Here is a 15,336-nt window from a genome sequence, read left to right on the forward strand (position 1 = left end):
CTTGCAGTTTTCACAGCGGGGGGTTTACCTTTAATGATTGACAGGTGCAACACCCCTGTTTGATTACTTATCATTAGGATTATTTTCCCAATACAAAGTTGTAAAGTCAACACTTCTATTAAACTCTATGTGAACCTTTGAATACTGAAGAATGTAATATTGTTTCAACTCATATCATCAAGCTCCAGATGGAAATTAAAACACTATTAAATACAAATAAATATTAAATATCCACTCCATGTCAGAAGAGGGAGGAAAAGAGTACAGCCTATAGTTTAACTTAACTGCAAAGGGAGGGACAGAAGAACTGCCCATAGATAAAAAGTCTAGCAGAGAGCATAAATATAGTTACATGTTAGGACTCCACAAGAGGGGTGAACTGGAGGGCAAAGTTCAAAGGTCATCGAGGATCGCTGTTTTAGGCATTTCCTTTGACATGGACCAACAATATCCTATTCCAAAGGAGGTTTGGTTTATAACATTAGAATGTCAAACAAACTCCAACCCAACAGGTTCATTATTTATCCCTCAAGGTCCCCTAGTATCATTATTGGGGCCGTAACAGATTGTGCACACAACCAAGTCGTACACCATCCTCACAGGGTAAGCTAAAACAATGGTAATATCCCTGACTTGACTGAATTATGTCCTCTATCTAATCAGGCCCAGATAAGGCTCCTCATATGCCTCTTTCTAAAGACCTGCTGTCTCACTGCCTTGGCTTGAAGCTCCAACGTCCAACTGCATGCCTGGCTGTCCATCTCTACTGTGACAAATGATTGACTGGGACTTTGCTCTCCTCCTCAGTCCTCCCCACCTCCCCGACTATATCTCTGTTTTGTCTTCAAGGTCCACTGTCAAGATACTTGGACAAGCGGGAATACTCAGTGACAGAGAAGGCTTAAGAGGAAAAGAGGGTGGCAATACAGGATCAGTGAATCCTGAAGGGATTAATAACATAAGAAAGATCCTCTCTAACTGGAACAAAGTCTTACAAAGGCTCAGACAGTTTGGACACAGATTCATCAAGCATTAGGATTACCATATTTGGACAACTTGAAGCTGAAGTACAAACAAGCGTTGAAGGAGAGAAACATCTTTCCACAAGTTGAAACTACAACAAGTGGGACATCACAACTGATCCTTGAGAATCAACCTGAAGCCAGTTTCTATTGAGACATAAGACGTTTAAGTCATAAGATCACAACACATCATAACACAGGGAGAGACAAGGTGTCAGACAAGGTTGAAGGAATTATCAGAGGTGACCTCTACACAGACGAGACTCTAGCAGATCACACAGGCCCAACCATGACGGAGAGAAGGCGTGTGGGCTACTGCATGCACAGAGAGGTGTTGGATGAAGGAAAGGTGGACCAGTTGGCTGAGAAATCAGATGTTAAAGTCCCTTTCTCTGAAAAAATCAGAGAGTCAATGAGGTAAGGTGATAACCTTACTTTAACCTTGCATACAACTGAAAACAAAAACGAAAATGAAATGGAACTGTGACAAAACAGTGTTCAGAAATGACTCACTATTGAGTGAGTATTGTTAAGTATAATAATGCCCAGGGTTAGGTAGGTTACTTTGTAAATGTAATTGGTTACAGTTCTAAGTTATCTGTCCAAAATTGTAATGAGTAACGCAACTTTAAGATTACCCAAACTCAGTAACGTGATCTGATTACTTTTAGTTACTTTTGGACTACTTTCCCCTTAAAGATGCTGTCCGGGATCTTAAGCACAACAAATTTGTAACATATTGTACGAATTGGATTCGTAACATATCATATGAATTGCCAAAAATCAGGGGGAAAAAAAGTTTTTTTGCAGGACATAACATATAAGAAATGGATGGCGTAGTACACAGTTGGATGATGTAGTACACATAAAATTGGGTCCCTTTTTATCTCTTGACCACCACTTTCAAAACTACTATCTGAAATGAATCAAAAGTTCTGGAACATCACTTTAAGAGGCATCAATCAAATGCATTTGGTATGTCATCATAGTGATCTCTGACTTGTGGTCAGACTCGCTCAGGAAGAACAAACTTAAACTTGCGCATTTTTTCAATGCTGAATTGAATGTCATTGAGACAACAGAAAGGTGTCATAATGTATTTTCTGCAAACACAATTTCTAACACTAATAACAAATAACAACAAATAATAACAAAGATAGCTAATAATGTAAGCATACTGTGTCCATAATAAGTATATAGGTTGTATGTTGGGAGCTTTTGGGAAAGAGCACAGTTAGAAAGATATGGCATATATATATAATATAATTATTGTAAAATTAACTCTGTCCATAAGGTGTAGATAGTAAGTATAGACCGGAAGTAGAGGCCTGGGCATTGTTGTTCACTAATTTACTCCAAGTAGGGAAAGGATGGTGGGGTTGAAAAGTAATAAAGGGGAACATATATATAAAAAACATGGGGGATTGGAAGTGATGCAGACAATTACATTGATAGAAGATACAATCTATCTGCAATATTAAGCTGATCCATCCCCCCCCCCAAAAAAAAATAAATAAATAATAATAATAATAACAAAAATATAAACAAAACAACAACAAAAATTCTGAACTTAATTCCCCGGGCTCCGATGATTTGGACTTCGATTAAGGCAGGCCCCCGCACCTCTCTGATTCAAAGGGGTTGGGTTAAATGCAGAAGAGACATTTCGGTTGAATGCATTCAGTTGTGCAACTGACTAGGTATCCCCTTTCCCATCCCTAAAAGTAATGCAAGAAGTAATCATCCAGTTTTTCAAAAGTATCTGTAGCCTGATTACAATATTTTAGCTGGTAACGTAACTGATTACAGTAAATAAATAAAAAATGTGTGTAAGGAATAATACCATCTGTAATGCCTGGACAGTCTCAGTGTATCCTAGTGTTGTTTTAGTATAGTATGTTTAAGAGGAACTGAGTGTGCCTCTTAGTTCCCCCTACAGATGTAGGATCTTAATTTGAGCAAGTTTGCTACAGCAGGACTGTGTGTGTGTGTGTGTGTGTGTGTGTGTGCGTGCGTGCATATGTGTGTGTGTGTGTCTTCTCTCCCAGGTGTTCTGGCCCCAGGCTGAAGAGTTTTATGTTGTCATCTGTTCCTGTTCTCTCCTGGCTGCCTCGCTACTCCCTCAGAGACAACGCCGTCGGAGACCTGATCTCAGGCATCAGTGTGGGCATCATGCACCTACCACAAGGTCTGATTGCCTGACTAAATATAACCTTGTATTATTACCCTGTTACCATCATTAATAACCATATAATAACCATCTTTGAGTAACTTTGGAATATTAATATATTTTGTGTCACTGTAGGGATGGCTTATGCTCTGCTAGCAGCAGTGCCCCCAGTGTTTGGTCTGTACTCCTCCTTTTACCCCATCCTCATCTACTTCATCTTTGGGTCGTCCAAACACATCTCTGTGGGTAAGTAGTTTGCTATATAGAGAGTACAAACCATGTTTAATGTTTTATGTCACACACAGAGACCATGGGTCCTACTAATCACCCCAAACAATCCAAAACAACCCCAAACAACCCCAAATAACCTAATAAACCTATACATGCACAAACATTTCAGTCATACATTTTTATTATTTCTGCTATCGTGACCATATAGAATATAGAATCCTGAACCCAATATATCACAAACCAGACCGAAACGTGAACCAACCTCTAATTTGGGTGGTTTCGTGTTGTTTTGGTGGCCTGTTTGTGGTTCTTTTGGGTACTTCTGTGTTGTTTTGGGTACCTGTTTGTGGTTGTTTGTGGTTGTTTTGGGAACTTTTGAATTGTTTTGAGTACTTTGGGGGCTGTTTTGGGTACTTCTGTGTTGTTTTGGGTACCTGTTTGAGGTTGTTTGTGGTTGTTTTGGGTACTTCTGGGTACTTTAAGGTCATTTTGGGTAACTGTTTGTGGTTGTTTGTGGTTGTATTGGGTACTTTTGGGTTGTTTTGGGTAATTTAGGGTTGTTTTGGGTACCTGTTTGGTGTGGTTTGGGGTTATTTGGGGTGATTAGTAGGACCCGAGACGACTACACCTTATGACTCATTTTGCCATCCAGTGAACACAACTAATGTTATGCCTAGAGTCAGAACATTAATTTCAAACGAACTACTTTATGTATATAAACCTTAACCCTAACCTCTCTCTCTTAGGTACATATGCAGTGATGAGTGTGATGATCGGGGGAGTGACCGAGCGCTTGGCCCCAGACTCTAACTTCATGATGTATGATAACGCCACCAATGAGAGTACGGTGGATGTTTTTGCTCGAGACACGGAGCGGGTGAAAGTGGCTGCTGCCGTTACTTTCATGTCCGGCCTCTTCCAGGTAAATCTGACTGAACGTCAACTGCATGCCACAAGACTGTTAGCCTGCTGAGCTAAAGCCTAGGAAGTCTTTAGGTCTCAGGCAAGGTTAGTCATCATTACTTATCTCCGAAATACCTGTTATATTAGCAGAGATTGTATGACAGCTTCTCACATATGTGTGTGTGTGTGTGTGTAGATGCTCCTGGGCCTGGTTCAGTTTGGCTTTGTGGTGACCTACCTGTCTGAGCCCCTGGTCAGAGGGTACACCACCGGAGCAGCCATCCACGTCATCGTCTCTCAGCTCAAGTACACCTTTGGTATCAGTCCACAACGCTACAGTGGACCCTTCTCCCTGATCTTTGTAAGTACTACAAACACACGTAGGCATGGGCATTAGGGTCCTACACTCATGTGGTGGTGCCCTCTATGGGTGGGGGAAAAACTGCCTCTGCCATTTTCTACTGATATGCAGTAACAGTTCCTACCCCCCCCTCTCTCTCTCTCTCTCCCCGTCTCTCTCTCTCCCCCTCTCTCTTTCTCTCTCTCTCGCTCTCCCTCTCTTTATCGGTCTCTTTCTCTCTCGCTCTCTGTCTCCTTCTCTCTCTCTCGCTCTCTCTCTCTCTCTCTCTCTCTCTCTCTCTCCCCCTCTCTCTTTCTCTCTCTCTCGCTCTTTATCTGTCTCTTTTCTCTCTCTCTCTCTCTCTCTCTCTCTCTCTCTCTCTCTCTCTCTCTCTCTCTCTCTCTCTCTCTCTCTCTCTCTCTCTCTCTCTCTCTCTCTCTCTCTCTCTCTCTTTGTAGACAGTGATAGAGGTGTGCTATCTGGTGCCAGAGACCAACATAGGCACCCTAGTGGTGAGCCTGGTGTCCATCATTGGCCTCATCAGCGTCAAGGAGCTCAACACCTACCTGGGCAAAAAGCTGCCGGTACCCATTCCTGTAGAGCTGCTAGGCGTGAGTCCCAGTCCCACTCCTCGTACACCCAACAGAGGACAAACAGATTAGTTCCCACTGTGAAAATTAGACCAAATGACTGGCAGTGAGCTAAAATTGGTTTGTGCATAAACAATGGATAACGAAGTGGAGTAGGAGAAACACTGTTAATGTAGAACAAAAATATAGTACCTTTATTAGTACCACATAAACAGCCAAACATTATTTTGATGAAAGTACAACATAAAGTACTGTAACAATTATCTATCTGTGAAAATAGTTGCTCTCTCTATCTCTCTCTGACAACATTGACTTTAATAGCAGAATTTATTTTGACAAAAGATTATCTGGAAATAATGTATAATGTGCACTACAATCTGTCCATTTATCTTTATTTTTATTTTGTTGTTGTAATTTTGTAACCCCCTTTTTCTCCCCAATTTCGTGACTACAATCTTGTCTAATTGCTGCAACTCCCAACGGGCTCAGGAGAGGCGAAGGTCGAGTCATGCGTCCTCTGAAACATGACCCGCCAAACCGCGCTTCTTAACATCCGCTCGTGTAACCCGGAAGCCAGCTGCACCAATGTGTCGGAGGAAACACTGTTCAACTGACGACCGAAGTCAGCCTGCAGGCACCCGGCCCGCCACAAGGAGTCGCTAGAGCACGATGAGCCAAGTAAAGCCCCCTCGGCCAAACCATACCTTAACCCAGACGACGCTGGGCCAATTGTGCGCCGCCCTATGGGACTCCCGGGCACGGCCAGGGATCGAATCCCAGGCTGTAGTGGCGCCGCAACACTGCGATGCAGTGCCTTAGACCGCTGCACCACTCGGGAGGCCCTAATCTGTCCGTTTCTAATGTGGGTTTAGACATTGCATTCATCTCTTCGTCTTTCTGTCTGTCTGTCGTCAGATCATCATCGCCACGGTGATCTCCTGGCAGGTCAACCTGGAGGGGAAGTATGGAGTGGAAGTGGTGGGAGAGATCCCCTCTGGGTGAGGAGAGGAGCATTATACACACATAGAGATACCACACAGATACATAACCACATAGATACACAACCACAGATACATAACCACATAGATAAACAACCACATAGATACACAACAACATACAGTACATGCACAGCCATAACAGCCCACATCCCAGATACTCAGTCACGTAGTCTACCTACACAACCACTTGTACAGATGGCATTATACCTAGATACACAACCACCAAACTACAGTACACAACATGATCACACAAAGATATCCTTGTCAAGGAGAATAACAGTTACCCTTGTTTCTCTTCCCTAGTCTACAGCCCCCTGTCATGCCTACAGCCTCTCTATTTGGGCAGGTGATAGGTGATGCCTTCGCTCTGTCTGTGGTTGGCTACGGCATTGCCATCTCCCTCGGACGGATCTTTGCCCTAAAATATGGCTACAAAGTTGACAGCAACCAGGTAAAAATATTGTCAATGACTATGTGATTGGAAATCTTTCTGGGTGTGGTTGTTGTAATGTGTGGCATGCACTGCTTGTGAATGACTGTTTGTGCTATACACTCCCCTATTTACTGAAGAAAGTGGTCTCTTCCTGGTTTAGGAATTGATAGCCCTGGGTCTCAGCAACTCCATCGGAGGGGTGTTTCAGTGCTTTGCAATCAGTTGCTCCATGTCCCGCACCATGGTACAGGAAAGCACTGGGGGCAAGACTCAGGTACAGACTCATCTCATTATGACAGTAATCATACATTATTCTGTTGCATTGATAACTGGGTTCATTAAAAAACACTCAAAGCTTTCATTAAAACCCACATCACACACCCACGTGGATTCCTTAAAACACAAGTAATTAGTTGTCTAGCACTTCAATTCAACAGCCAGGGCTCAATATTCACAACACTACGCAATTACAGGAGGGCCTGGTTGTTGTCTGTTTTAACCCTCAATGATCCAGCTCTTTCTTTCTTTTCTTATATCTCTCTCTCTTCTCCCAGGTGGCGAGTGCTCTTTCAGCCATGGTGATTCTGGTCATCATGCTGTGGATTGGGGCTCTCTTTGAAGAGCTGCCAAAGGTACCATTCTATTGGCTGTTGGTTTATAGACTGAGGTGGTTCTGTGTGTGATTGTGATTGGTGGCTGTCTCTCTATCCACTAGGCCGTGTTGGCAGCCATCATCTATGTGAACCTGCATGGCATGATGAAGCAGTTCATGGACATCCCAACTCTGTGGAAGAGCAATAAAGTGGATATGGTGAGAGAGAGAGATAGAGGGCAGGGGGAGTAAGGGTAAGGTGTTATAGAGGGGATCGGGGTGAGATGAAGGAGAAAAGCGGAGAAAGAGAATAGAGGGGTGAAACGGGAGGATGAGTTAGATTTTATTTCATTGGTTTCTCATCACAGAGGTAATATAATCCCATAGTAGAAACAGAAGTCTCAGTGGTAAAGTGAGAGAGTTTGATGAGGGAGGAGGATGTGTGTTAACTCTGGGGTTTTCCTCTGTCTGCCCCCCTCCCTCTCTCCCTAGCTGGTGTGGGTGGCCACTCTGATCCTGACTGTGCTCTTCAACCCTGACCTGGGCCTGGCAGCCTCCATTGCCTTCTCCATGCTCACGGTCATCTTCAGGACCCAGCTGTGAGTATACAACCGCTCACACATACACTACCAGTCAAAAGTTTGGACACAGATCACCTGGCCTCCACAATCCCCCGACCTCAACCCAATTGAGATGGTTTGGGATGAGTCGGACCGCAGAGTGAAGGAAAAGCAGCCAACAAGTGCTCAGCATATGTGGGAACTCCTTCAAGACTATTGGAAAAGCATTCCAGGTGAAGTTGGTTGAGAGAATGCGAAGAGTGTGCAAAGCTGTCATCAAGGCAAAGGGTGGCTATTTGAAGAATCTCAAATATAAAATATATATTTTGATTTGTTTAACACTTTTTTGGTTACTACATGATTCCATATGTGTTATTTCATAATTTTGATGTCTTCACTATTATTCTACAATGTAGAAAATAGTAAAAATAAAAAATAAACTTGAATGAGTAGGTGTGTCCAAACTTTTGACTGGTACTGTACACTAGCGCGTACACACTCACACACACAAAACTCTATCCCAGACAGACTCCATCTAACCACGAACCTCAAACACTACTCATTTTAATTTACCCCACACATCATTAAACTACCCATTCACTCTTTAAAGTCATTTTAACAGATTTAAAAGGGACTAGATGTCGCATCTGCTCCACTTCTGAAACTATGTTTGAAAAAACATACCAAATTGTGTAATAAATCGTGTGTTAAATCCCTACATTTGTCTATTTGTCCGTTTAAGGCCGAAGTACTCCCTCCTAGGGCAGGTCCTTGAGACTGACATCTACAGACCAGTGGAGAACTATAATCAGGTATGCATCCATGGCAACCAGATATATAAATATACAGTACGTATTCAGTTACTCTCTAATCATACCGCCACTCCAATCAAGAGGGAGTCTTTAACTTGTAGGTACCAGGTCTATGTCTGTGAAGGTGTTTCACTTTGGTTTTCTACAGTATATCAGTTGTAAGGTTTCCCCTAGATACAGATTTAGGATCAGCTTCCCCTCCCCCAAACATACGTTTAAAGCTAGAATCATTAGTTGCTACATCCATTTTTGGACTTATACATTAATTATATAGACCCATTGATTCTAGAAGAATATAACTTATAAATGCCATAACGGTCGTAACCGATCAGAACCCAAAATATAAGCTTGTTTTACTCCAATGTTTGTAAACAATGTAAATGTAAACAAACACTGTATAGCCTCAAAACATGGTTAAAACTATCATTGTGATATCATGGATGGTCAGTCCTTGCATCCATCGCTCTGTCTATGAATTTGAGAGTGGATACATTTCTCCAGGCCCATCCCTCAGCTTTTTACCAAAACAGAGGCAGGGTAACCACTTTTGTATTTTTTCAATCATAGCCGTGGGAAATAGGGGTGCTGAGGGTGATGCCAGCACCCCCTGAAAAATCATAAATGAATAAAAATATGAATAAAAATATTTATTTTTTCCCAGAAGTAGTGCACTGGGCCTTTACTAGTACTTTATTAGTGGACCGATATAGATGTCTGTAGCGCGGGCAAACATTCTAAGCCCCCCCCCACTCCCAAACTACTTCCAGCGGCTATGCCCATGATCAGTGTCTAGGGGCAACTCTGTGTAATGGCTATGTTTCATCATTCTTGTTAGTCTTTATTATAATAAGAGCATTGATATAAATAACCATTGTCTCTCAGGTGAAGGAGGTCCCTGGTGTGGTGATATTCCGCTCCTCTGCCACCCTCTACTTTGCCAATGCTGAGATGTACCAAGACGCCCTGGCAGAGAAGGTGAGGTCACAGGAATTACTATGCACTACTGTCACGCCCTGACTCAGGGGACTCTTATTTGTTGAGTCAGGGTGTGTATATTCTATGTTGTGTAGTTCTATGTTGTCATTCTAGTATGTGTAGATCTATGTTGGCCGGTGTGGTTCCCAATCAGAGGCAGCTGTCGCTCGTTGTCTCTGATTGGAGATCATACTTAGGCAGCCTATTGGCACTCGTTAGTTGTGGGATCTTGTTCTGTGTGTAGGCTTGTTTTGTGTTCAGCCTTAGGACTTCACGTTTCGTTTGGTTTGTTGTTTTGTCGTGTGTTTATCAGTTAATAAACATGTACGCATTTCACGCTGCGCCTTGGTCTGACCTGTCCTTAAACGAACGTGACAGAAGATCCCACCAAACACGGACCAAGCAGCGTGCCCAGGAGGACCGAACACCCTGGACACAGGTGGGGAAGATTTGGTCTTGGGAGGAGATATTTGCGGGGAAAGGACCATGGGCGAAGGAGAGGAAGCCGGCCGAGGAGGAAGCCCGAGAAGCAGCCCCAAGAACAATTTTTGGGGGGGCTAAAGGGGTGGTCGGGGAGCGAGAGAGAAGAGCCCCGACCACTGCACCCGGTGGGTTTCCAGATTAATTCCCTACGACCATAGGAAGAAGAGTGGGAACAGTTCTATACTGAGGATTCGGAGGATGACGACGACAATGAGTTTCGGCAGTGCCGAGAGAGAGAGAAGGATTGGATCTGCAGGGTAAGAGAGGAGGCCACCACATTACGGGGGCTGATAGCTAGAATGGAGCGAGAGAGATCCATTCAAGAGGAGGCACTGCAGGAGGCTCGTAGGGAGAAGGAGGAAGTAGAGGCACGGAGAGAGGAGCTGGTTAGGCAGCATAAGGAGCGGGGGTTAATAGAGGAACCCAGTTATGCGGAGCTACGTACTGTGCTAGCACCACGCACGTGCCGTGCTAAAATGGGCATCCAGCCAGGACGGGTTGTGCCAGCTCTCCGCTCCAGACCTCCAGTCCGCCTCCACAGTCCGGTCCGGCCCGTTCCTGCTCCTCGCACTAGGCCAGTGGTGCGTGTTCCCAGTCTGGCCCGGCCCGTTCCTGCTCCTCGCACCAGGCCAGTGGTGCGTGTTTCCAGTCCGGCCCGGCCCGTTCCTGCTCCTCGCACCAGACTAGTGGTGCGTGTTCCCATCCGGCCTGTTCCTGCTCCTCGCACCAGGCCAGTGGTGCGTGTTCCCAGTCCGGCCCAGCCCATTCCTGCTCCTCGCACCAGACTAGTGGTGCGTGTTCCCAGTCCGGCCCGGCCTTTTCCTGCTCCTCGCACCAAGCCAGTGGTGCGTGTCGCCAGTCCGGCCCGGCCTGTTCCTGCTCCTCGCACCAAGCCAGTGGTGCGTGTTCCCAGTCCGGCCCGGCCTGTTCCTGCTCCTCGCACCAAGCCAGTGGTGCGTGTCGCCAGTCCGGCCCGGCCTGTTCCTACTCCTCGCACCAAGCCAGTGGTGCGTGTTCCCAGTCTGGCCCGGCCTGTTCCTGCTCCTCGCACCAAGCCAGTGGTGAGTGTCGCCAGTCCGGCCCGGCCCGTTCCTGCTCCTCGCACCAAGCCAGTGGTGCATGTTCCCAGTCCGGCCCGGCCCGTTCCTGCTCCTCGCACCAAGCCAGTGGTGCGTGTCGCCAGTCCGGCCCGGCCCGTTCCTGCTCCTCGCACCAAGCCAGTGGTGCGTGTTCCCAGTCCGGCACGGCCTGTTCCTGCTCCTCGCACCAAGCCAGTGGTGCGTGTTGCCAGTCCGGCCCGGCCCGTTCCTGCTCCTCACACCAAGCCAGTGGTGCATGTTCCTAGTCCGGTCCGGCCTTGCCTGCTCCTCGCACCAGACCAGTAGTGCACGTGTCCAGTCCGGCACGGCCCGTGCCCGTTCCACCGGAGCCTGATCCGGCACCGGTCAGCTGCTCCACTCCGGAGCCAGAGCAGTCCGCTCCACCGGGGTCCAGTCCAGCTCCGGTCAGCGGCTCCACTCCGGAGCAAGAGCAGTCTGCTCCACCGGTGCCCAGTCCAGCTCCGGGCTTGGAGTATCGTGGGAGGAAGGAGAGGGGAAGCAGCGCACCGAGGTCCAGACCAGACCAGGGGTGCAACAGGGAGGCGGAGAGTATGTGGTCGTCACGCCCGGAGCCGGATCCGCCTCCGAGGCGGAATGCCCACCCGGCCCCTACCCTGTTATGTAAAGGTTGTGTGGTCGGAGTTCGCACCTTTGGGGGGGGGGGTACTGTCACGCCCTGACTCTGGGGACTCCTATATGTTGAGTCAGGGTGTGTATATTCTATGTTGTGTTTTCTATGTTGTCATTCTAGTATGTGTAGATCTATGTTGGCCGGTGTGGTTCCCAATCAGAGGCAGCTGTCGCTCGTTGTCTCTGATTGGGGATCATACTTAGGCAGCCTATTGGCACTCGTTAGTTGTGGGATCTTGTTCTGTGTGTAGGCTTGTTTTGTGTTCAGCCTTAGGACTTCACGTTTCGTTTGGTTTGTTGTTTTGTCGTGTGTTTATCAGTTAATAAACATGTACGCATTTCACGCTGCGCCTTGGTCTGACCCGTCCTTAAACGAACGTGACAACTACACAAGCATACTTTAACGAATTGGCAAAATGCCTGACCCATTTTGCTTACATTCTGCTGTGTGCGTATCGAGAGCGTGACAGACATTGTTAAGATGTCATCCATTCCTCTCTCCTCTACACCCCCCATTATGCTGTCATGTTCCAAGGCAGGAATGGTAAAATATGATAGAATGTCTCACTCCCTTGCTATTGTGTCTCCAGAGTGGGATTGACATCACCAAGCTCATCTCCCAAAAGAAGAAAGCGGAGGCCAAGAGACTGAGGAAGGAAAAGAAAGAGGCCAGGAAAGCCAAGAAGGACGCGAAGAAGAATGCACAGGAACTGGTGAGGAGGAGGAGTGACACTGAAAAGAGAGAGATCATTCCAGTCTGTTTGTATATCTCCAATGTAATCCACTAATCGGGTCAATGTGTTAGAGTATTGGATTCATATGCAGGTAATGTGTTGGGTGAGTGTCTTATGGATGATCCATCCATGTGTTGTCAAATCAAGTCAAATCAAATCAAATTTTATTGGTCACATGCGCCGAATACAACAGGTGCAGACATTACAGTGAAATGCTTACTTACAGCCCTTAACCAACAGAGCATTATTTATTATTAAATAAAACAACAACAAAAAAAGTGTTGAGAAAAAAAGTAAAATAAAATAACAGTAGGGAGGCTATTTGTACAGGGGGGTACCAGTGCAGAGTCAATGTGCGGGGGCAGGTAGTTGAAGTAATATGTACATGTGGGTAGAGTTAAAGTGACTATGCATAACTAATTAAATTCCATTCCAGGAAGGGGAGCCAGACAGTTCAGAGAATGAGGTGGAGAAGGATGTGGCCACAGTGGAGGAAGGGAGTAAACCTGACTCTACCCTGCCTCATGCCATCATCCTGGAATTGAGTCCAGTCAACTTCCTGGATACTGTGGGCGTCAAGACTCTACGCAATGTGAGTTGTTTGTCTGCACTGCTGTCCATCTCACTCAACCTGTTAACCTGTTCTGCCAGTTCACCTCTCTCTCTCTCTCTCTCTCTTTTCTCTGATAAAATGCAATGTTGCCAAAATGAGACGCAAAATGAATGGAGCAGTCTCTTTCTCTCTCTCTGACCTGACCTTTGACCTCTCTCTGGTGCTGCTTCAGATCCAAAGAGACTACGGTGATATCGGTGTAGAGGTAGTCCTGTGTGGATGTCAGAGTGAGTGTTACATTTTCCATTTACTATTACCAAAACCTCCATGCTAAACATACAGCACTGTAATATGCATACCCTGGGTGCTGAAAATAGTGGGTGTTCCTGTAGTTGTTTCTGTGTGTTTCCCATTATGTTTTCCAAGTTATTTACTTGCATTCTCTTATGTAATTAGGGAAATTGCTTATCATGACTGATTATACAGGCCAAATCACTAAAGTGACCAATGTTTATGTAGTTTGGAATGTTGATTAACCATAATTTTGAATGTTTGATCACATCTCTCACTCTCTCTACATCCATTCCTCCCTCCTCTCTCTCTCTCTCTCTTGCTCTCTCTTTCTGTAGCTGGTGTTATTGAGAACCTGGAGAGTGGAGGGTTCTTCAGTGAGAAAGTCAGTAAAGCGTGTCTCTTCTCCTCAATCCACGATGCTGTGCTTTACTGTCAGACAGACAGGGCCCAGATGAACAATGATGACGAGGTGAAACATACTAACGCACATGGGCACGACGTGCACACACACACAAGCATGTGCACACACACACACACACACACATTCTTTTACTAAAATAATGTGAACTTGTTTATATTGTTTATACACACAAATCGTTATTTTCAAACATTTGGTTTTGTGAGGTTTAGGTGTTGGTTGCTGGCAGCTCTGTTTTAGTGTTTAGTTGCAAGCGTAACTCTTCTACAGCTCCACAGGGAAATCTCACATGTTTATGGTAGTTGGTCAGTGAACACACACACTACAGTCAGGGAACGTTTTACGAGTGATCAGTCAGGTTATACTGATAGATCCTGAAAAGCCTTCTCTGAAAGCGTCTAGAGGTGTTTGGAATACAAAGCCTCTGACCTAAGCTATGTTATGAATCTGCTGAGGGTGCTGGTTGTGTTGAAACAGGAAGTGCCATTAACTTTAACAAGATCTTCCTCTCAAACCGTCAAACTCAGTCTGGGGCTGCTGATGTTATGTGCAGGGTGGCCCCAAACATCTATGTGACTATACAAGAGTGGTCCACAATGTACGTGACCCTGAGTGGAGCTTTTGTCTTTAGTTACACTGTAGTTGCTAACTATTTATAACCAAACCAGCCATGGTATAACACTCTCTCCTCTCCTCTTTTCTCCCCACTCTCTCTCTCTCTCTTGCTCTCCCTCTCCTGTCTTTCTCTATCTCCCTCTCTGCTCTCTAGGAAATGCAAGCGACTCATTTCTGAATACAGAGGGTAATGGAGGTGTCTTACTGTATGGTATATTGGTACTTATTAGAAAGTTCAGAATACTTGACATTCATAGTGTCCACATATTTTTTGACACAGAAAGAAAGTATGAAAGAAACAATGTATCAAAAAGAGACACACAGACAAACACTTCAACAATGAGACTCACAAACCTTGACAACCCCAGATTGAGGTTAGCCTTGTACTCCATGTAATGTGCCAATGATGTACATTGAAACAGAAAAATATTATTCTATGACCTTCCTCTAACCAAATAGATACACCTTTGGGGAAACTTTTATATTGAAAGATATTTACATATTCTGTGCTAAATAAACAATATTATATTTATTGTTTAAATTGTTAATACATATTTTTTTGTTCTAAAAACATGTTCCTCTTCATACCTAGCTTTATATTTGTTGTAGGAAGAATAACGTTAGCTATCTGTTGTGATTGTAAACATACATGTTAGATTCTATATTGCAGGGATGCATTGTGTTCAGAGTCATATCAAATCAAATCATATCACATTTTATTTGTCACATGCGCCGAATACAACAGGTGTAGACCTTACCGTGAAATGCTTACTTACAAGCCCTTAAGCAACAATGCAGTTCAATAAATAAAGTTACGAAAATATTTACTAAATAGACTAAAGTAGAAATTAAAAGTAACACAATAAAATGACATAACAATAAT

The 15,336-nt window shown here is 44.9% G+C and overlaps 1 protein-coding gene across 1 annotated transcript; it reads left to right on the top strand.

The window, feature by feature from the left end:
- Window positions 1-840: 840 nt before the first annotated feature.
- LOC121545492 (solute carrier family 26 member 6) lies at window positions 841-15,216 on the top strand. Its single transcript, XM_041856053.2, has 19 exons — window positions 841-1,439; window positions 3,071-3,210; window positions 3,328-3,438; window positions 4,170-4,345; window positions 4,523-4,687; window positions 5,125-5,277; window positions 6,172-6,254; window positions 6,558-6,705; window positions 6,848-6,961; window positions 7,242-7,319; window positions 7,403-7,498; window positions 7,772-7,878; window positions 8,582-8,651; window positions 9,534-9,626; window positions 12,430-12,552; window positions 13,010-13,165; window positions 13,359-13,413; window positions 13,756-13,889; window positions 14,608-15,216. The coding sequence occupies exons 1-19, from the start codon at window positions 1,312-1,314 to the stop codon at window positions 14,629-14,631; spliced, it is 2,154 nt and encodes a 717-aa protein (XP_041711987.1). The 5' UTR covers window positions 841-1,311; the 3' UTR covers window positions 14,632-15,216.
- The last annotated feature ends 120 nt before the right edge of the window (window positions 15,217-15,336 follow it).

Source organism: Coregonus clupeaformis, chromosome 30, assembly GCF_020615455.1.
Source record: "Coregonus clupeaformis isolate EN_2021a chromosome 30, ASM2061545v1, whole genome shotgun sequence".
Classification (NCBI taxonomy): Eukaryota; Metazoa; Chordata; class Actinopteri; order Salmoniformes; family Salmonidae; genus Coregonus; species Coregonus clupeaformis.